This window comes from Sus scrofa, chromosome 17 (genome assembly GCF_000003025.6).
Source record: "Sus scrofa isolate TJ Tabasco breed Duroc chromosome 17, Sscrofa11.1, whole genome shotgun sequence".
NCBI classification, from domain to species: domain Eukaryota; kingdom Metazoa; phylum Chordata; class Mammalia; order Artiodactyla; family Suidae; genus Sus; species Sus scrofa.
In genome coordinates this window covers 28,639,926-28,662,583 of record NC_010459.5, presented here as the reverse complement: position 1 = coordinate 28,662,583, position 22,658 = coordinate 28,639,926, and the positions used below count along the sequence as shown (strand labels likewise).

The 22,658-nt window shown below is 47.3% G+C and overlaps 1 protein-coding gene across 10 annotated transcripts in view; it reads left to right on the top strand.

The window, feature by feature from the left end:
* RALGAPA2 (Ral GTPase activating protein catalytic alpha subunit 2) overlaps positions 1–22,658 on the top strand; it is a 271,136-nt gene that overhangs the window by 16,648 nt on the left and 231,830 nt on the right. For all 10 annotated transcript variants that reach the window (XR_002340063.1, XM_021078026.1, XM_021078030.1 and 7 more), the window contains 2 exons: positions 3,032–3,142; positions 5,615–5,667. Coding sequence is in view for 8 of the 10 variants with exons in the window: in XM_021078026.1 (XP_020933685.1) it covers positions 3,032–3,142; positions 5,615–5,667 (164 nt within the window). In the remaining 2 variants the exon portion in view is untranslated. The remainder of the gene's footprint in view (positions 1–3,031; positions 3,143–5,614; positions 5,668–22,658) is intronic.

The following is a 22,658-nucleotide window of genomic DNA, read 5'->3' as shown; positions in this document are numbered from 1 at the left end:
GGGGTACCAAGCTCAGTTCCTGGGACTGGGAGTGCAGCGGAGTTCCCGCTGTGGCAAGTGGGTTAAGAACATGACTGCAGAGGCTCAGATTCCATCCCGGGCCCTGGAACTCTGTGAGGAGTCCTCACGCCGTAAATGAACTGTGTAGTGACAGATGCTGTGCTCGGCTCTGCCCTGTGTTGGGTCCCCTGAGGGCGTCTGGCTGTCTAGGTGGTGAGCATTTAAGCTCCATCCGTTCCTCAGCCACAAGGAAGTGGGGGTGTCTGAGGAGGATGGTGGCTGCCACCTGGCTGTCCTGCTTTTCAGAGCATCACTGTCTCTGTGAGGCCCCTCAGCCTTGACGAAGACCCTCTGTGTTCAGGTTGCTGACATGTGAGTGTTTCTGAGGGACTCAGGAGGCCAGGAGAAAGGACCTGTCGATGGCCTATAATCCTTCTGTGCCCTTTCTGGGCCATCTTGCTGCACCAGCATACCCCTGGTCTTATTGCCATTGAAGTCCTTTGCCTGCCTGGTGTCCTGTGTCCAAGGCCCACTCATATCTGCCCACCTACCACAGACCCATGAGGGAGGAAGGCCCGGTGACAGGAGGGGATGTGTGGGGACCAGGGCACCCTTAGATGTCTCTGCGGAGGGGAGGTGTGGTCCCAGCTGGGAAGGGTGTGGGAGGGTGAGCCGGCTGAAGATCTGGGGGTGGCGAACACGTGTGGGAGTTTGGGGGCTGGAAAGAAGCCGCAGTGGCCAGAGTGCAGGACGTGGAGAGAGCACGAGCGATGGACTTGACCTGGAGTGGAGGAAATGTCATGGGGCCCAAGAGTTTGGGTTTATTTTAAGCACAACCGGAGGCCTTTGAAAGGTTTTGAGTCAAGGTTTTGATCAGATTCACACAGTGAATTGACCGCAGTGTGGGAGGAGGCTGTGGCCGGGAAGCGGGAGTCCAGGCGTGTGCCGGTCCAGCTGGGAGAGGATAGAGGGCGGTCGTGGCCCAGGCCTGGGGCAGCTGGAAACCACGCCCTGGAGATGGGCTGTGAAGGAGCCAGAAGGACCTGGCAGGACCTGGACCTCTGGGTTTCGGCCTGAGCCGCTGGGTGGTGAGGCCTGCAGAGGCGGAGTTTGTGGGGGAGCACAGTGCTTCCCCTGGACGTGTTTGATCTGAGCACTCTCATGGGAGAGCCCAGCTGGGGGGCCGGGGGAGCATCAGGCTCAGAGGGGAACCAGGAGCCCTCAGCAGAGGTTGGAGTGTCTCCCTAGACAACCCCCTGGATCTGAAGGAGGGTTAGGCTACTTCTGCCCAGTCAGCATGTCATCAGATGGGTTACAAGTGTGGTCACCATCCTGTGGCTGTTTGTTACAAGCCATTTCTTTTATTTGGTTCATGCAAGAAACGATGGAGCTCAGTATTGGGTTCCATGCGGGACCTGTAATGACATGGGACAGACCAGGCTTCTGTGAGGGCGGAGTGTCTCAAACCCTGAAAACAGGTGGTTCCATCAGAACTAGGTCCAGGAGTCCCACCAGGAACAGGGACAGCACAGCACCTGCTGTGATGGGAGGAATAGGGCGGGGGGCACAGCAGAGGCGCTGACCTGGTCTCGGGTGGGCTGGGCAGTCTCAGCGGCCCCATGAGCAGGAGGCAGCTGGCGGAGCTGCTTCAGCGTAACCATGAATGGTGAGTGGGCCAGCTGTTGATGGTGGAGTGGACGGGAACAAAGCCCTTTCTTGGACTGGCACCATCTGCGGAAGGTGCTCAAGGATCCCTTGGCAGCGTCCGGTAGCTCGTGAGAGAGGTAACATTCATGTGGGTTGAGGGTACCAGGGTCGTTGTTACCTGCTTGCACAGGTAAACTTGTCAGTTACTAGGAACTTCCACTGCTCTGTGCTCAGAGTTATTTGGGGACAAGAAATAGGATGTGGAATTGACAGTTCATATGACTTTAGCAACATCTTACGTACATCATTTCAAAGAACGAGGGCAGATTCTTGCAGGAAAGGCACTGTGTATTTATCAGAGGAAACAACTCTCTAAGATTCAGCAGCGTTAGTGTTAACTTTATAATTGTAAACAGCAGTGGGTGTGTTCATGTATATTCACAGTCTTAGGGCCCCCAAAGCTAGTATGGCTCTGTTACAGATTGAATAGCAAATACACATGTTTTCTGGAGTCATCTCAGAATTTTAAGGAAGCTGTTTTTAATTTTCCTAAGCTTACTTTCCTGAGGTTTCCTAAGATGCGTTCTTCCAACACTTAACACCTTGGTCAGGACTCCTACTTAAAGGCACAGACAGCCTTGTTTGCTAGGAAAATGCACCAAGGTGAGTTGACGGTGGGTGACTTCTCTGACCGGAGCTGCAAGGGATGATGGCTGTGTTGTTGCTCAGCCCTTGTGGGATCTGTTCCTGGGCTGGGTTCCCTGTACAGCCTGCACGTCTCCCTGCAGTCCTGGTTTAGCAGAGCTGGTGCAGCGGGAGAAGCACTGCTAGGACCACTAGGAGCACATGGCGGACCACCGTGTCCACACAGGAATGGATGGGTCACGTAGAGTTGGAGGAGGTGTTGACTGGTGGCCCAGGTGGAAGCGGACAGGCAGGGGGCCTGCTGTGCTCCCAGACACTTTCATAGAGGCAGGGGCAGGGGAGACGGGGCCTGCAGGGCTCCACCGCAGACTTGTTTCTCAGCCGCCCAGGTCCATCCCTCTCCCTGGTCCGGGTCAAGAGCCACTCTTCCATGAACTTCTACTTCTGTCCCCTAAGAGGAAGTCACCTTTCCCCCTCCTCCCCGGACCTTCCCTGACCCTGGCCTTCTGGCTGCTGTGTAGGTGCTGTGCCCCCACGGCTCTGAGGTCTGGGGTGGGGAGGGGGTGCCCTGGCTCTTTGGAGCTCCCTTAGGTGGAAGAAGAAGAAGTGGGCGGGAGTACTCTTTGCTTTGTTTTGTTTTGTCTTTCTAAGGGGGTGCGACACTTTTTTATGTTCCTTCATTTCTGAAAAGGTTGTGCATTATGATAATTGTGTATAAATGGGAACTTTTTCTTTTCAGATAACGTGGATGCAAGTGATCTTAAGCAGTTTTTTGAAACCAACTATTCTCAAATATATTTCATCTTCTATGAAAATTTTATAACACTGGAAAATAGTTTGAAATTAAAAGGTAAGAATTTCTACCCCCCCAATTTTTTTTTTTGATATATAGAGTTTTTGTTTTTTAAGCCTTTGGGAAGTCCTTAGAGGCTGTGTGTGTCAGCTAGCCACAGGTTACCTGCTTTTAAGCTCCCTTTCTTGCCAAATGCTTGGCGGAGCTTGAGTTTCCCTAGTTTTCTCTCATATAGGCATTAATTGAACAACAGACAGCCAAGGGGAAAATAGAAGAAACCCACAGAAGGCATGAGCTCCAGAGGCATAATTTACTCAAAAATAAAGGAAGAAAAGTAATACATGCAAACTCTTAAAAAAAAATTCAGATTCCACTAAAGGGTTTGGAATGAAAACCGGTGGGTCTAGTTTTTGTTTTTTTTGTTTTGTTTTTTTGTTTTTTTTTTTGCTTTTTAGGGCCACACTCACAGCATATGGAAGTTCCCAGGCTGGGGGTTGAATCAGAGCTACAGTTGCCAGCCACAGCCACAGCAACTCGGGATCCAAGCCATGTCTGTGACCTACACCGCAGCCCACGGCAGTGCCGAATCCCCAACCCACTAATAAGCAAGGCCAGGGATTGAACCCGCATCGTCATGGATAGTAGTCAGATTCGTTTCCATTGCCACATAGTAGAAACTCCCTGATGGGTCTGTTTGCACAGACCCACAGTCCTGCTCTGCAGAGGCACCCACTATCAGAGTGTCCTGTATATGTTATTCATACGTTGTGTTTATAATGTTTATGAGGGTGTGGAGCTTCAGCATTACCAGCCTCAGCTGTGAGAAGAGGTGGTGTGTGAACCAGACTCAATGCCCTTAAAGCATCTCTGACTTCCCCCTCGTGTGTCCGTCCCTTTCCTATGTCCAAGTCTCATGGGCGGCACACCTTCTGAGATGCAGAACTGCAGAGAAATTGACCTCCCTGATCAGGCATCCCTGGACCTCACATGGATGACAGTGTCAGCCTCCTAGTTGGTCTTCCTGCCTCTGGTTCACTTACCACATTATACGACACTGTCTTAGTAGCCAGCGTTTCCCAGAGCTCTAACCACCCAAAGAGCAAAGTCCAAACTCCTTAGCCTTGAATGTAAGGCTGCTTGCAAGTCTAGCATAATCTGATTGCTGCAGACGGCTTTCACACATCTTATGTTGCAAGAAAAAGAAATGCTCATAGGAAACTACACTCAGTGTTTTGTGATAACCTATAAGGGAAAGAATTCTTTTTCAGATTCATATATACATACATGTGTGTAATTGAATCACTTTCCTGTACACCTGAAACTAACACATTATAAATCAACTACAGTTCAATTAAAAAAAAAAAAAAAAGGAATGCTCTCCCCAGACATGACCTAAAGATGGCCTCCCTGCTGTCACTCATCTCCCTTCCACTTGAAATCCAGCATCTCCCTCAGGGTTTGTCCCCAAGACCCCCTTGTCCCCATATCTCACTTGTACACCCTGCAGAAGTCATCTTTCTCTCTCCCCAACAAGCACGGGCTTTGTCTGTGTCTCCCTGACAGCACATCTGACTTTCTGACTTGCTCCGTAGTTAGTTATGCACATGGCTCATGCCCACGCTGATCAGCCAGGAGCCCCCGCCTCCCTACCCCTTTTGGCATTTTCCATATGCCTTTTGCTTTTCCTTCCCACTTACTCATTTATTGAGTGCCGCCTCCTGCCAGAATGTGCCCCCCCTCAGGGCAGGGACTGTTGTGTTTTATTCACTCACGAGCCCTCAGGTCCTGGAGAAATCCTTGACATGGACACCCGCCTTCAATGTTTGCCCAGGGAATGAATGACACCCACGTCTTGGAGGCTGGGGCATTCAGACTTACAAGCTCACTGCCTGTTTTTACAAACAGATGAATTGGACACAGCCATGCCCATTCATTGTGTGCTGCCCCTGGCTGCATTTACTCTCTGAAGGCAGAGTTGAGTGGTTGCAAGAGAGGCCTACAGAGCCTAAAATGTTCACTGTCTGGTGCTTTGCAGAAACAGGTCACTGATCCCTGAGTTAGATGCTATGTGCCCAGCACCTGGGCACACACAGTGCCTGGCAGCATACTAGACAGTATTGCCAGTGCTGGTGGAGGTGCTGTTTCACTGTCAGGACACAACTTTGTGTAGTTATTGCTGCTCTGCGCCTCTTCCCACCCAAGCTGGGACTCTGAGTTTTTGCTGTGTGTTCTGTCATAATGAAAAGTTCTAAGTAATAGTTGAGAAATGAATGCATTACCTGCCATGGGTCGACTAAGACCGTGAAAGCCTGGAAGCTGTGAGTAACCAGCTAGCAAGGAGCAGCTCTGCTGGACGTGGCCTCAGGGGTCTGGCTCGGCTGCCTGCCCAAATCTCTAATGTGGGCTCCAGGCCTCCTCTGGGATTTTTGACTGAATGGCCGTATGTCGAGGCTTAAATGTTTTAAGATAATTTTTAATTCCTAAAATTTGCACATTGTCATGATAACTATTTTTTTTTTTATATTGTAGGGAATAATAAGTCACAGAGGGAGGAGCTGGACTCCATCCTCTTTCTTTTTGAAGTAAGTTTTTATTAATTCATTTAGCTTTTAAGATTCTTAGCAGAATTTTTAGATCTTTAATTTTGCTTGAAGATAAATAAAAATGATGGACATGTACATCTTTCCTTCCTCTCTGACAAACAATGCTGCGAAGAATGTTCTTGTGATTTTTTTTTTTCTTGTGGGAGACCTTTTCCTGTGTGGTGGTACCTAGATGGTAAATTCCTAGATGGGAGTGTATGCACGTTTTAAATATCGATATTGCCAAATTGCTCTTCAAAAAGGTCTTATGTTCATTTCCCTAACAACACTGGAGATGAGCGGTCCTTTTTATTCAAGGAGTGATATGCAACCTGGGAGTTCCCGTTGTGCCTCAGCGGGTTAAGAACCCCACATCGTGTCCATGAGGATGCAGGTTCAATCCCTGGCCTCGCTCATTAGGTTAAAGATCCGGCGTTGCTGCAAGCTGTGGTGTAGGTTGCAGATGTGGCTCGAATCCAGTGTGGCTGTGGCTGTGGCGGAGGCCAGCAGCTGCAGTTCCAATTCAGTCCTTAGCCTAAGAACTTCCATATGCTGCAGCTGTGGCTATAAAAAGGAAAAGAGAGAAAAAAAAAAAAGCAAACTCACTGTTCCTCAAGGCCCCTCAGAGGCCATGGCCCTGCACCCCTCAGAAGGGGTTGCAACACCTTCTCCTCGTGTCCAGGGGACCTGGACTGGGGAGGGTGCAGTTCCTCACATGTTACCGTCTAAGAGGATGAGTTTTCTGTGTCAAGGAACCAATATATGTTATTCAAAGCTTCGTAAAACTTTCCTTTTTGCATAGTAAATATGAATGAATAATGAATTCGCATTGCTTTTGTTTTTGTTTATGTTCTCACTCTGTCTCCTGCTTCAGAAGGTAGGTCGTAATTTGTATGGTTCATCCTGAGAATTAAGTAACTTCACTGCTCCCATGTACAAGTTAGTGCCACCAAAAGAGATGGTTTATGAGGATTTGCAGGTAAACACTCATCAAGGTGTAAATAATTGGGAAAGGCTTAATTTAGAAGAAGTGGGATGGTGCAGACATGTTAAATCACAGAAGGGATGCTGCGTAAATACTGTCTGTAAAGACACGGATTAGAAGAAAGCATGGCCATGAGGGAGTTAGGAAGGCAGGTGGGAAGGTCTGTTGAGAGAGCTGCCACCTGCCTTTGGGAGTGGGTCTATCTGGAAGGGAACCTTTGAAAAAAGAAACGGTTATTTGGTCCATGCAGTGAGGTATTGAAGACCTCACGTGGCTCTGATGAAGCGAGTGGTGCGCAGTGGAGCTGCCAGCCCAGGCACGCCCCCGTTTCAGGCAGCGCGCAGACCTTCTGTCTGCCTTTCCATCCAGGCGGAGCACTTGTACCCATCGGAAGCCGACCTCGAGCCACCTTTGCCCATGGCTTCAGGTCTGTGTACCACTTGGAGTTTCCTTTTTTTTTTTTCTTTTTATGGCTGCGCCTGTGGCATATGGCATTCCTGGACCTGGGGTCGAATCGGAGCTGAGGCCTACGCCGCAGCTTGAGGCAGTTCTGGATCCTTAACACAGTGAGTGAGGCCAGGGATTGAACCCACAGCCTTACAGACACTATGTTGGGTTCTTAACCTGCTGGGCCACAACAGGAACTCTACCATTTGCAGCTTCTCTTGTTGCTGGTTCATGGAGATGTTTATCATTGTTTTTTTTTTTTTTTTTTTTTTGTCTTTTATCTTTTCTAGGGCCACTCCTGTGGCATATGGAAGTTTCTAGGCTAGGGTCTAATCGGAGCTGTTGCTGCCCGCCTACTCCAGAGCCACAGCAACATGGGATCCGAGCCGCATCTGCAACCTACACTACAGCTTACGGCAACGCCAGATCCTTAACCCACTGAGCAAGGCCAGGGACTGAACCCGAAACCTCATGATTCCTAGTTGGGTTCATTAACCACTGCGCCATGACAGGAACTCCTACCATGTTTTTTAGTTGAGTTTACAACTCCTTTGTTTTACTCTTAAAAACGTTTCTGTCACTACGCAGTGTTTCATATGGGTGTGTGAGGGCACTGGTGTGGGACCGCATGAAATGAGTTTACATTGCTGTCTTGGCCAGAATCTAGGTGTTCCCCTCGGACCATTCTGTTTAATCCTTTCCTTTGGAAATAGACTCTGTCTTTGCAGTTTTTGTTGATGGAGGAGTGGGGTGTTGATGTGGTGGGTGACTTGTCCCAGACTGCATGTCTGTCCAGTGGTGATGGCGATGCAGCCTCTGGTCCCACTCCAGACCTCACCCTTGACTCGATGCCCTTCGGAGCACTTAGGAGTCTGTATTCAAGCTGTGTTTCGTGGCCATGTGACCAACACGCCCCTACCCTTGGACAGGTCCTTCATCCATTAGACATGTTAATTGTGTACTTACTGTATGTCAGGCACACCTCTGGGTGCTGGAGGTAGGGTTGTGGGTGGACAGAAGCCCCTGCCTTCAGGGGGCACTGTTACATTTCCTGGTGAACTGAAGAGCCCACCCGTAAGAACGGCTGTGTCAGAGCTTGGGTAACCTCATGCTGCGCCAGAAAATTCTGAATGGCCCTGGTGGTGGCTGCCTACAGAGGGAAAAGGAGGGTTGGTGTAAAAGTGTAAGGTATCCAGTGAATGGGTTTCAAGGTCAAATGATTCACTTGACTTTGAGAACCTTCTGGATTCAGCAGTTGAGAGTTTTAAATGGTTGCTGGGCCTTGTTTTGATCAGCTAGGAAAAGACACACAGACGTGAAAATGATTGGCACGAAGAAAGACATTTTATGGTACTTGCTGTCCCTTAGAAGCAGGAGCTGCAGCATGTCTTCGGGCCATTAAGGAAAGCTCCAAGGTGAAGAGAGAGGGGCTGAGGGTGGTTTCTGGAGGAAGGAGTGGGCACCACAAGGTAATTAGCAGGCCAAGTGGGTTTAGGATCTGACAGTTGAATAATCTGGGCGGACTGGGCCATGGGGGTGCTGGTGCTTGGCCCCAGGTTGTCTGGGCAGGGGGTGGTATCTGAGTGTGGGAGCCCATTCAGGGAGGGGGCCGGGTGTGGCTTTGGGATCGGCTGGTTTGCACATGCAAGACTCACTGGCAGGCGCCATCTAGGGATTCGGTGATCCTGGGAAGGACAGTGCCTCCCAGGGCAGCTAGGCAGCAGGTGTCAGAGCATCAGGAAAACCAGACGATACAGTCCTTAGCGTGTTGTTTCCAGCATGCCTTGTTGTGTGTCATCCCCCCCCATAGAGAAATGGGGTAATTTGGAGAGAGTCTGCAGCAAGGCTTTTCCCTACCCCCCGACACCCCAGTGAACACATGTGCTGGCAGAAGAGGTCTAGTATCAAAACTTACACGTTTTGGCCTCAGAATGCTCCATTATTCTGCTTTTCAAATACACTGAGTGAGAAATCACAGATTCATAGGACATTTGATTTCTAGATCCCTTCTTTTTGAATTTATCCATAGGACCCCACCAGATTAAACAAACCCTGTTTTTTTCCTTTCTAGAGACTGACCGGGGTCTTTGTGTCCTGTAAAGTGTGGCCAGAGTGAGCGCACCCAGACCCCTGCCGCCTGGCAGCCCCTCTCCCTCTGCTGCTGGCGTCCTCCTGTGCTGTGCTCTGTTGCACAGAGACTCCACGTGCTCCTTTGCCTCTTTTTCGTAGTTTCCACTCCTATCTCTTGGTCTCTGCCCTTTGCTCTCCTCCTCACATGGCCTGTTCTCTCAGGCTCTGTTCACACCCACTAATTTCTTGTAACTTTAGCTAGAGACACCCGTTCTCCTCTGTGAGCGCCTGTGCTGTGTCCCCACTTGTTACTGTTCGATTAGAGCCAGATGGTCTCAGTTTTCCCTTAAAGTGGCTGTGTCTTAGCCTCCTAATGAGGCTGTGAAGTTCCTGGGACCAGCAGCCACTACTTGTAATCCTCTGCATCCCCCCACAGGAATTTGCACTTGTTAGTATTTACTGTTGGATTAAGGCCTCTTTTTTTTTTGGGGTCTTTTTGCCTTTTCTAGGGCCACACCTGCGGCATATGGAGGTTTCCAGGCTAGGAGTCTAATCAGAGCTGTAGCTGCTGGCCTATGCCAGAGCCAGAGCAACTCGGGATCCGAGCTGCATCCGTAGCCTGCACCACAGCTCACAGCAATGCCAGATCCTTAACCCACTGAGCAAGGCCAGGGATCAAAGCCGCAACCTCATGGTTCCTAGTCGGATTCGTTAACCACTGAGCCACGATGGGAACTCTGGATTAAGGCCTCTTAAATTCTCATCTTCCATGGGGTTATGTGGTATTTTAATATTAGAAATATTTCTTTTCTCGCCTAAAACTCTCTGTAAAGGAGATAGGGAAGAGGTGGCCGAAGATGAGGCTAGGTTTAGATCCAGCTTTGACACCACCAGCTGTGTGGCCCCGACCGAGGCACGTGACCTTCCTTTCCCTTGGCTTCTGTGTCCCCGGGGCCAGGGATGGGCCAGAGGAGTTCTGGGGTCTCTTCAGTGATTCCAACTGGTGGTCCTACAAACGTAGCTTTGACCGAAGTCTGCAAAATAAAAAGCTCACAGGAGAGTCTTTTAGCATGAGACTTAGTTTTATGCTGTTACTTAGTTTTAAAATTAAATCAGTTTGGCTCTGATTAGTTTGAGTATCTAAACCTCTCAGTTGCTTTCTCTTCTAAGCAGCTCCATTTACTAGAACTTTCCTTGATGGTGGGAACATTCTATATCCGTTTGGTCCAATTAGGCAACCATTGGCCACAGGGGCTATTTCATGCTTGAAACGTGGCTAGTGTGACTGAGCAGAGTGAATGTTAACATGAAGTAGTTTTACTTGATTAAAATTTAAACTTGAAGAGCCACATGTGTGCCAGGGGCCGCTGAGCAGACAGGCCGTGGAGCCTCTGGTGGGGCCTCGTGACTTCATCTGAAGACTTGCTTCCTCCTCTTCAGGCACTTGGTTAAGTCCTTAGCATGTGGCATATCGTGTCCTCATGGGGAAGGGACTTAACAGAAGGTTTAGGGTTTTTTCATTTGCTTTTTGTTTTGTTTTGTTTTGTTTTGCTTGTGCTTTTTAAGGCCATACCCTCGGCATATGGAGGCTCCCAGGCTAGGGGTCTAATCGGAGCTATAGCCCCCAGCCTATGCCACAGACACAGCAACACCAGATCCGAGCCAGGTCTGCAACCTGCACCACAGCTCATGGCAACGCCGGATCCTTAACCCACTGAGCAAGGTCAGGGATCGAACCTGTGTCCTCATGGATGCTAGTCAGATTCATTTCTGATGAGCCACAACGGGAACTCACAGGTTTAGGGTTTTACTGAACCGATGTCCTTAGGCTTCTCAGGTGTTGGCTGAGGAGAACACCCGTTTGAGGAGAACCGGTTGGGAAGGCAGGGCTTGAGGGTGGCCTTTTGCAAACAGCCACACCCAGTGTCATTCTACCCTTTTCATGCCTATTTTAAGATGAAAATACTATAATAAGGGCCAGAGTATTTAGTAGTACTTCATCCCCTCCTACCTTCCCTCTTCTCTGTATCCACCTGTCCCGTGATAAGAGGACATTCTGGGTGTCCTCCCAGACAGTGCCCGCTGGTCCTGCGGTGGTTCAGCCCGGCCCCTGTGGTGGGAGATCTGGTTGGAGAAGCCTGGACCTGAGAGGCAAACTGTGGCAAATGGGCTGCCTGCTGAGTGAAGGTGACCCAGAGCTCCTGCAAGGCCGACAGAGGAGGGGATGATACCGTGGTCACTAGATTTTATTATGTTGCCTTTTCTAGTGGAGATGGACTGTTTGACATTTATGTCGGGGCTCCTACCTGGCGTCTCCTTCCCTGTTGTGTGGCGGTGACGCTGGGCTGGAGGCGGGACTCGGGAGCAGTCTCGCTGGGCAGCCACGCCTGCCTAGTGATGTCAGAGGCACAGTTGACCGGTCGGGAATCCAGGCTGCACTGGGGTCTCTGTCTTGCTTTAGTGGATTCAGCACGGGGTCTCTCGTTCTTTGGTGTACCTAGGGGGCCTCTGTAAATGGTGGATTTAGCCTCACCTTTCTTCCTGAGAATGTGGGGAAAGGACTCTTAATAGCTTTCTGGATGGTAATACAGCTGGGCTGGTGCATGCAGTGCCTAGGCTTGAGCAGAAGGTGAGACGATGGCTTGTCTCACTCTCTGTGTGGTTGCTTTGTGGGTGCCAGCCCATGATTTGAGCATCGATTTTATTTACCGTACACGTGCATTTATTTATATCTTTTCACGCTTAATAGCCCTATTCTGCTTTGGAAGTTAATAATGGAGAATTGCCTGAAGAGAAAGTAGAACGATGGATAGAATTATAAACAATTCTGAGATGTTGGTCTCCCCCCTGCCATCCTTCTTTTGGTGGAACTGAGTATCTCTTACTACTCTTTGGAAATGACACACTCAGGACTCTAGCAAAGGTTCAATGGAGGTGCTTGGACCGAATCACAGCCAGGTTGGTGCACTCAGGGCAGGTGTCCTGCAGGACTAAGTCACAGCCCTTTTTCTTCACACCATGGCTTTTCGTATGAGCAAATGACACAGAGCAGAGCGGCAGAATTGCATTTTTACAGTTACCCAGTTTGCGCAGCCCCTGTTTCCTCTGCGTTATTTGTCGTTATTTATTCCAGACTGTCCAGGGTGCAAACCTCCTTCCATGCTGCCCCCCTCCCCACGCGGATGGGAAGGACCTCACAGGCCTCTCACTCAAGGACCACTGTACTGTTACTGCGTGGAGGAGGGACAAGAACAAATAACATGAACAAGAAAAACAGATTCTTTTTAAATCCTCAGAATATAAGTTCTTATTGAGGAACTTAAATTATTCAAATATTTGGAGACTTCCGTGGATTTTCTTTTTGTTTAAAAAAATGACTCCAATTTTGAATGCAGCTCCTGGGTCACTGCCGTAATTCTACCTGATTTATTGAAACTGAGAAAAGTCAGGGGAAGTTCAGAGTTTCTGGAGAACTGAGCGCACCAAGGGTCCTCTCCGTCCCCAAAGCTGCCCAGAGTCAGTGCCATTGGTTATCACAACCAGAATGTGCGGTTGTCTTTATGACATTGGGGCTTGTTTGAATATGTTACGTGTGTATAAAATGGCAATAAGAGGCGTGTCATTGTTCTGGCTTTCTTCACAGTGTTAGTCACGCTTCCCATTTTCATTCATGTTGGGCCCTCAGTTGGGAGCAACTCCAGTCGGTGGCATTCGCATTGTGGCGGAGTGTGACCTGCTCCCCCACGCCTCTTGGCTTCCTCGTGGCAGCAGTGGAGGCTGGGCCGGTCCTGCCCTTGCTCACTGGTCTCAGGGGTTGTCTGGGTGGTGCCTTAGCTCAGCAATTGCTGCTCAGTGCCGAGCCCTGTGCTGGATGCTGGCAAATAATAAAACACGGGCCCCGGAGCTCCTGTTGCTGCAGCACATGGTGGTTCTGCTGCCTCCTCTTGACCGTGAAGTGTTTATGATCTCTGCAGCCTGGAAGATGGACGCAAGCTGTAAACATTTAGTTCTTTCCAGAGATTCTTTGAATGCGTGGTTTGTGGTTACAATTGGATTCTCTTATCACAGCATGTTAATAATTCGAATTGGATGACAGTATCTGTTGAAAGGATCCATTTTCAGTGGACATGTTAACTTCTAAATTCGATACCAAAACTACAGTTTTCCTTGTGCCTTGAGGCTTGGAGGTGAGAAACCTGGGATGGACCCAACAGGATATACTGAATTACTCAGTGTACCTCAGAGGAGGGGAAACTGGAGACAGGATGCTAGTGGATGTCTGAAATTACATTCCCGTTTATCTGTGGCAGCCCAGGCACCCTGAGCCCCCTGGCGTGCCAGCCCTCTCACAGCGCATGCTCAGCCTGTGGGCAGCTGGCTCCTTCAGGAGTGGGTGCCTCAAAGGCAGGACCAGCAGATGCTTCCAGGAAGCCTCCAGGGGCCGCATGTATGGAAACTTCTCAATAAAACTTGAGCACATTGTATTCATTGTTAGCACAGCAGAAAACTTGTAAAGAGCTTTTTTACTCCCCTTAAATGGATTGGAATTAGTATGTGAACACAGTTCAGACGAGTTGCTTTCTTTTTCTGTCTGTTCAGGAGCTAGTCCTATGTACTTTGGCTGTGTTGGCGGTTTTGTTTGGATGCGGCGTGGTGGCTGTTACAGAGTGACACCTAGTGTCTGATGTGCTCACGGCACTGGACGGGTTGTAGGCGACCCTGCTGGATGCCTGCCTGTGGTACACCAGCTGATCCTGCAGACCTGGGTGTTGCCGAGTAGACTTGGCCCAGGGGTCAGGCCTGAGCTGACCTGTGGGTCTGCCATACTCTCTAATGGTGCCCAAGTGCGAGTTTAAATGCTTGAGGTTTCAGGGGCTGGGGGGGACCACGTGCTGGCATCTCAGCTAGACGTTTGTGAATTCTCTGCTTTCCCCTTATCTGGATAGTTTCTGGAAGTAAGAGGTGTGTGTGTGTGTGTGTGTGTGTGTGTATGTGTATGTGTATGTGTATGAGAGAGAGAGAGATGCCACAGAACAGACAACTGATTGTGTTGGTATCAACATTGAAGAGATCTGAACAGTACAGTTTTTAGCTAGAAAAGAAGCTCGAATGAAGAGCATGATGGGTTTGCTTGTGACAGATCTCAGTGTCAGGTGCTTGTGTAGAGAAGACTCCTCTTGAATGTGTTGTAGCAAGTATGGTGTTCAGTGCAAAACCACATGTTATAGGTAGAATTATGTGCTACAATTTGGGCATTTGTGAAGGCTGTTGAAAATCTTCTCATTAAAGGTGAAGAGTCTAGTGAAATTCGATTTTCTTTAAAAGCAGTCAGGTGTTCCCATTGTGGCTCAGCCGAAACGAATCTGACTAGCATCCATGAGGATGCAGGTTCGATCCCTGGCCTTGCTCAGTGGGTTAAGAATCCGGCATTGCCGTGAGCTGTGGTGTAGGTCGCAGATGGGGTGCTCGGATCCTGCGTTGCTGTGGCTGTGGTGTAGGCTGGCAGCCACAGCTGTGATTGACCTCTAGCCTGGGAACCTCTATGTGCCATGGTGCGGACCTAAAAAGAAAAGGAAAAAAAAAGAAAAAAGTCAGACCTTTGCATAATCTTAATAAGCAAAGTGCAAAAATATCTTCTTACCATCTATCAAGCACCTTTGCTTCCAAGTTTTGGATGTTGTGTTTTTAGTACCTAGTAAAAATGATTTCCTATTGGTACCTATTTCTCTTAACCTATATGGACAGTGTTCTCTCTACTCCATGGTTCTGGACATTTCCTTTTGGTACTTTTTGATGCCCTCCCCTGCCTGCTGTCTCAGGCTTCATTCAGAGCCTCAGTTTACTCCTCTCTTGAAGTATCCTGCTATCTAGTGTTTTGGCCTGTGATTTGCTCTCCCTTCTGTCTCCCTCACCTGCCTGGAGTGTCCTTTGTGTGATGTAATTTTGATTCTCAGGACCTTTCAGTCAAAGATCAGACTCCCCAGCAAGGTGTTCAGGGCCCTTCCTGGTCCAGTCTCTGCCTCCCTCTACACCCTTGTCTCCCGTCCATCTCATCAGCATCTTACTACTGTCTCATGGGCACCTGCTGAGGGCACCCAGACTGACACCTCCGACGTTCTTGCCCTTTCTCCTTAGAGCTGTAGCTTTTAGAGCAGGAACAGTGTCCTGTGTCTCTCTATCTTTGACCCATCAAATGGTACCTGGCACAGAAGGGACACTTTATAAGAATAGTCATTAATGAATCAAATAGATGGTTGATTCAGAGGATATTTGTTTTAACTACCGGACTACTAGCAGTTCAGATCCCTACCTATAGCTTAGTGATTTGCAGTGTTGGAGATGATTTAATTATTATGAAAACTACTTTGCTTTTTTATTTTTATTATATTTTTGTCTTTTTGCCATTTCTTGAGCCGCTCCAGCGGCATATGGAGGTTCCCAGGCTAGGGGTCGAATTGGAGCTGTAGCTGCTGGCCTACACCAGAGCCACAGCAATGCGGGATCTGAGCAGCATCTGCAACCTACACCACAGCTCACAGCAACACCGGATCCCTAACCCACTGAGCAAGGCCAGGGATTGAACCCGCAACCTCATGGTTCCTGGTCGGATTCGTTAACCGCTGAGCCATGACGGGAACTCCTGCTTTTATTTATATTTTTTGTTGATTTCTTCCTTACAGTCACTTTCCTCCCAACTTCTTGAGTTAAGAACAGTTCTGTTTATTTCTTGTGTAGTAGAAAATTAAAGTCTATAGATTTGCTTCTTGCTTCAGTTTTGACCAATTTCTTCTGTACAGCTTCTTATTGTTGATCACTTTTAGTCTGTAATTGTCGTTGCGTGAGTTTTTTGGTAAACTTGAGTGTTGCTTGGAAGAGTGTCGTAATATCCCCCAAGTAGTTGAGAATTTTTTTAGTTCAGACTCTCAGTGGTGGACTCCCAGTGCATGGAGTGTGTTTGTGGCGTGTGCATTTCCTACTATAAGGGTTTGATTTACATGGCTTAGAAAAGTAACTTAGTAAATGTTTTATGAATGTAAAAATCTGTGAAGTGAAATTCTCTCCTTTCTCTCTCTCTCTATATATATTTATATGTATTAAACCAGTCTTACTATATTCAGGTCTGCTGCGTTGCACTCTGTTGCCTGTTTTATCCACCAAAGAATGCATTAAAATCTCCCACTATAACTGTATTTCCCCCTCAGTTTTTATATTTGTTTTTATTTCTGTGCCATGTTATTTGTTGCATAAAGGTTCATGAGTATTATAGCTAAGTTGTGAATTACATTTTTTGGTGTTTTTAGGGCTGCACCTGTGGCATATGGAGGTTCCTAGGCTGGGGGTTGAATCAGAGCTGCAGCTGCTGGCCTACGCCACAGACACATGGGATCTAAGCCACATCTGCCACCTACACCACAGCTCATGGCAACACTGAATCCTTAACCAACTGAGCGAGGCCAGGGATCGAACCTGTGTCCTCATGCATACCAGTCAGATTCCTTTCCGCTGAGCCTTGATGGGAACTCCGTGAATTACGCTGTAATCTGAAATAATTCCTTTTGTTCCCCTTGAAGCCTTTTCACTTAATATTGATACTGCTCTGCTGTGTGTGCTCATGTGCACCTGATATATGTCATTTTGTGTGTTTTATCATTCATCTTCCTGTGTGTTAGAAAGCCAGTTTTTATTGACTTGGTCTTTGGTAGAGGAATTTAATGTATTTATATTTATTATTTGTGTGTGTGATAATTAACATTAAAAATTTTTTTTCTACTTTTGTTTTTTGGGGAGAGGTTATTGCTTTATCTTATGCTTTGGAAGATGTACTTTCTATTTTCTGTCATTCCAATAATTATCCCTTTTTTTTTTTTGTCTTTTTGCCTTTTCTAGGGCCACTCCCGCGGCACATGGAGGTTCCCAGGCTAGGGGTTGAATCGGAGCTGTAGCTGCCGGCCTTCACCAGAGCCACAGCAACACAGGATCCGAGCCAACTTATACCACAGCTCACAGCAACACCGGATCCTTAACCCACTGAGCAAAGCCAGGGATTGAACCCACAACCTCATGGTTCCTAGTCGGATTCATTAACCACTGCGCCACGACGGGAACTCCCCAATAATTATCCTTAAATTAACAAAATGCTGTTTGAACTTTTTATTATCTATATCGAGAATAATGAGTATTTGTAGTGCTTTAACCACATATGTATTTTGTACTTCTCACTGTTGAGCTATTTTAAGCATTTTATATCCAGACTTTTATTAAAATATTTTTAAATTACTCTTAGGTTAATAGTTTGAGGACTTACCTCTATTTTGTATCCATGTTAATTCCAATTATGTAAATACAGCTACTTGCTCACAGTGTTTATGCACCTACCCCCTTGATTTAGGATTATTTATCTGTATCTGCTGGAATATGAATCAGTTAGTGTGTTGAGGAAGTGAGGCATGTGGCTGATAAACTTCCAGCTCTAGAATATCTTTTTTTTTTTTTAACTTCAAACACATACAGCTGGCTATATAATTTTCAAATCATGATCTTTTTTCCTCAAAACGCTTGCATTTTGTTTGCTTTCCAAAAGAGCTGTGGTTTAGTTATCTGTCATATGCTGGGTTCACATGGAGATGTCTGGGTTTTGCGGTGGGACTTCTTTTCTTCATGTCCATCTGTACCATGGTACCTGTTCTGTCCTGTGTGGCTGCAGTGAGCCACTGGCCACACTGTCATCTGGAGCTTGATGCTGCAGAAAGACTGTCTTGTGTTCATTTGCAGATAACCCCAATTTTTTTTTTTTGATATCTAGCTTTTTTTTTGGGGGGGGGTTGCTACACCTGAGGTGTATGGACATTCCAGGGCCAGGGGTTAAACCTGTGCCATAGCAGTGACCCAAGCCACTATAGTGACCGTGCTGGATCCTTAACCCACTGCACCACAAGGAAACTCCTAGCATTTTAAATTATATATTGAATTTATAGCTTTTAATATGCTGTGCCTAGAGACTTAATCTTGTCCAGCTTATTTAGTTCTAGGGAGGCTCATGATGTGCAGTGTCCAGCGCGAAGTTACGTGGAAGACTCTGATGGGCTCCTAGATTCGTGCTTTCCAGGTTTTCATCTCTGTGTGGTATCTTCTGATTTTAAACATTAACCTCCTTATGCATCTGTTGCTTTTATTAACCTAGGTTTTTTTTTTAGTTTTTTTTATTATTCAATTAATTTATTACATTTATAGTTGTACAGTGATCGTCACAATCCAATTTTATAGGATTTCCATCCCACAACCCCAGTGTATCCCCCACCCCCACATACGTTTTTCAAAGTCTGTGAGTCAGTATCTGTTCTGCAAAGAAGTTCAGTCTGTCCTTTTTTCAGATTCCACATGTCAGCAAAAGCATTTGATGTTGGTATCTCATTGTATGACTGACTTCACTTAGCATGATAATTTCTAGGTCCATCCATGTTGCTAAAAATGCTGGGATTTCGTTCCTTTTAATGGCTGAGTAATATTCCATTGTGTATATGCACCACATCTTCTTTAGCCACTCCTCTGTCGATGGACATTTAGGTTGTTTCCATGTCTTGGCTAACCTAGGTCTTAAAAAGGATTCAGTGTCCTCTTGGGTCTTTTAAGAACATGAATTAGGATTTCTAGAGAAATATACTCTTCTTTCATCAAGTCTGTTTCAGAGCAAGGAATCCATTCCTCTTTAGGATGGTCTCCTTTACTGCATGTTCTGGGAATGTTCTGCTTTCATGGAAGGGGGGCCACCCCCACCCCCATGCATCTCTTTGCAGCTTCATCAGTGCTTTTTTTTTTTTTCCTTAGGGCCACACCCAAGGCATATGGAAGTTCCCAGGCTGGGGTTTGAATCAGAGCTGCTGCTGCTGGCCTGTGCCATAGCCACATCAATGCCAAAACATCTATGATCTACACCATAGCAATGCCCAAATCCTTAACCCACTGAGGGGGGCCAGGGGTTGAACCCACATCCTCACGGATACTAGTTGGATTCATTCCCACTGAGCTACAGTGGGAACTCCTTATCTGTGTTTTAAGCAGTAATTCCTGAGTGTTCTGCTTGTAAGTGGGATCCTTTACTCGTTCTGGGTTTCTGTTGCTTAGTGAGGTTTTCCAACATTTTTATATAGGTTGATTTCTAAAATACAAGAGGGAGAAATTAGATGTCCCCCCACCCTAATCTCTGTCTCTCTCTCTTTTTGCATTCCATATTTCCTTTAGATGTCTTTGCCATGTATTTTAAGTCTCTTGAAATATTTCTTTTTCTTGTTAGCCAAGAAAAGTATTGCCTTTTGAGTGCTGGTCTATCAGGTGTTGAAGTTTCCTATCATGTTGGGAAGCACAGTTCCGTTCTCAGTTTTTTTATCTCACGCCTGCTCACAGGTTCTTTGTCTCTGTGATGTCCTACACCAGAGCCACAGCAACTCGGGATCCAAGCCGTGTCTGCAACCTACACCACAGCTCACGGCAACACCAGATCCTTAACCCACTGAGCGAGGCCAGGGATCAAACCTACATCCTCATGGATGCTAGTCAGATTTGTTAACCATTGAGCCAAGACAGGAACTCCTGAGTTTGATTTTAAAGGCTGAAAATGATGGGAGAAGGTAGAGCTGTGCTTTCCTGACTCAGTTAACAGCATGGCTTGTGATTAGCTGGAAAGGTACATGGGAGGAGAAGAAAAGCATTACTAAAATTTATAGTCATTTTTTTTTTTTTTTTTTTTTTTAGTAGTAGTCATCTTATTTTTAAGATTATGTAGTTCCTGGAGTTCCCGTCATGGCTCAGCAGAAACGAATTTGACCGGCAACCATGAGGACACAGGTTCGATCCCTGGCCTTGCTTGGTGGGTTGGGGATCCAGTGTTGCCGTCAGTTGTGGTGTAGGTTGCAGATGTGGCTTGGATCTGGCATTGCTGTGGCTGTGGTGTGGGCCGGCGGCTACAGCTCTGATTGGACCCCTAGCCTGGGAACCTCCGTATGCCGTGGGTGCGGCCCTAAAAAGATAAAAAGCCAAAAAAAAAAAAAAAAAAAAAAAAAAGGTTATGTAGTTCCTTACTTTAGCTCTATTTTTCTTAAATTTCCAAGTCCCAAATAAATGTTGATGCTCAAAATTCAATGAAAATGTGTTGTCCACCTTAGCTAGTGGATTCATTTTTAGTGAGAGGTGGGTGGCCAGGCCCGGGGCGGCTGGAGAAGGCTGCCTGGTCCCCAGGTCTCGCTGGGCGCATCCGTGCCACGGGTCCCTACTCATGTGGGTCCTGCCGACACCGATTACACTCCTGCCCCGGCTTCATAGTGTGTTTCCTGTAAACCCAGCTGCCCTTTCTCATGGTAAGTTTTCTAAACTTTTCCTGCTCAAAAGGCCAAGGAACTGAAGGACTTCTGTTCTTCCAGACTGAACTTTCTCTTTTCTCCTGGATCAGAGTTTTCTTTACTTCCCACCCCTGTGTCACGCGACTGGTTTTGGGGAAAGCTGCACCCCATGCGCTCTGTCTGTGGACACAGGTGGAATTGGTCGTTGTCTGAGTTCATTTCCTTGCATCAATCAGTAGTGAATAGTTTCCTCCTTCTTCACTGTCCTACCTTTCTAAGTGGAATTGAAATCAAGTGTGAATCTCCTGGGATGTGGTGCAGTCATCTGGTAGTAATTAAAAAAAAAAAGTTTCCTGCACAAATGAAACAAAGACCAGTGCTTTGAAAGCACACCATAGCATCTTGTATAAACTCCAGCTTACATCTCACATTATTCCTGGTCATGCAATAGGTTCTGAAGAAAAAAGAACTATGGATAATCAGTTAAAAGAATGACAGATTCCCTGATGTGCTGATCAGTAGTAATGCCTAATTTCGATTTCGAGTGTGCTGTAATGGATTACCATATAGATGCAGCTGAACGCCAGGCATTAACTACAGCCATGTGTTTTTCAGAAAAGTAATATTTATTCACACTGTGTGGCTTTCCTGCATCTTTTTTTTTTTTTTTTTTTTTACTTTACTCTCTCGTGAAACTACAAACAAGATGTCAATAGCTTATGTGCCATTCGCAGCGGTGTAGCTTAGACTGTCGGCTGCAGTAGAAAGGCCGCATTTCATGTGCCTCCGTAGAGGTAGGCTTCATCTGGGACTTGCTGAGGGACAGGCTTGGCATTTAGATACAGATGGTTGCTTGGGGCTTTATTTTTATTGACCTCATAGACTTTAATGCATAAAAAATGGCCCTCGCCATGTTTGAGTGCAAGGAGCATCTGCGCGGGTGACGCTTCCCTGCCTTTGAGTTGTTGTGTAAGATTCCATCTTTTTGGGAGTGTTCTTGGTAGCTCATCTGATGGGCATGGTGTTTCTTCTCCAAACCTTCTGGGGTGTCTTTTTAGTATCTTTAAAGTCTCTGCATCCGGTAAACCTGAAAACTTTTATCCAGAAGTGGCGATGATGGGGAGTTGGAAGCCTCGGTGGCTGATGGACAGACAGTGTCCACGCATCCAGATGCCCACCATCTTGCTGTTTTCTTTGTCCTCCTTTATCCTAAAAAGACGTTTTGCTTTGTTGCATACTAAAAAAAGAAAAAAGACCAGCCTGTATTTTGGAAAGCCGAAAAAGCACGATCAGTGCCAGATCGGTTTCCTGACCCCAGTGATGATTGAAGAACAAGGCCAGGCTCTCGTCTCTTCCAAAAAGAGCTCTACCCTGAATCTTTGGAGTAATTTTTTCGGCATCTGCTGTATGCAATTTTCAGATTGAGCAGCAAGAAGGGAGCAGGAAATGATTCTGGGATGTAGGTGGGGCGCCAAGTTCCTCCGGAGGAGAGAGCATGAGGAAGGGGGACACGGGGTCACTGCCGTGCCCTGCACTCGGGGGAGTGGCCTGGACAGCAGGAGGCAGGACGGGGAGGGGGCTCAGCGGGCCCAGGCTCTGTCCCTGTGAGACAGCAGCCAGCCGATGGGAAACACCGCTGGCAGAGATTGTACCCCCAAAGTAGGGTGCTCTTCTGTTAGGACTCAGCCTCTGGTTATGATGAGAAGAGTCTGGTTAGTATTTTGAAGATGACTGTGGCAGACAGCAGTGCTGCTCGTGTCCCCTCCAAGCCCAGCTGCAAGGAGTGGGGTCAGCCGGAACTACCCCCAACCCCCGTGCTGTCAGTCTCTGCTCCAGTGCTCCCCGGTGGTCAGCTCTCAGGGGCACTCGAGGCCCCCCACCAGATCCAGCTTCCTCATTTCTCCCTCACAGATGCTGGTCCCCAGTAAACCACTGGCACTCCTAACCACACACAGAGACCTCAACCTGCAACAACTAACACTCATTTGTTATCAAACATATTGAAATAGCCTCTGTAGGAAATTTTTCAGTAAAGAGAAAGTATGAGTCAAAGTATCATAAAACTTGACAGCATTACTGACTGTTGCCAACCTAAGGGCCCATCAACAGAGGAATGGATAAAGGTGTGGTACCTACATACAACGGAACACCGCTCA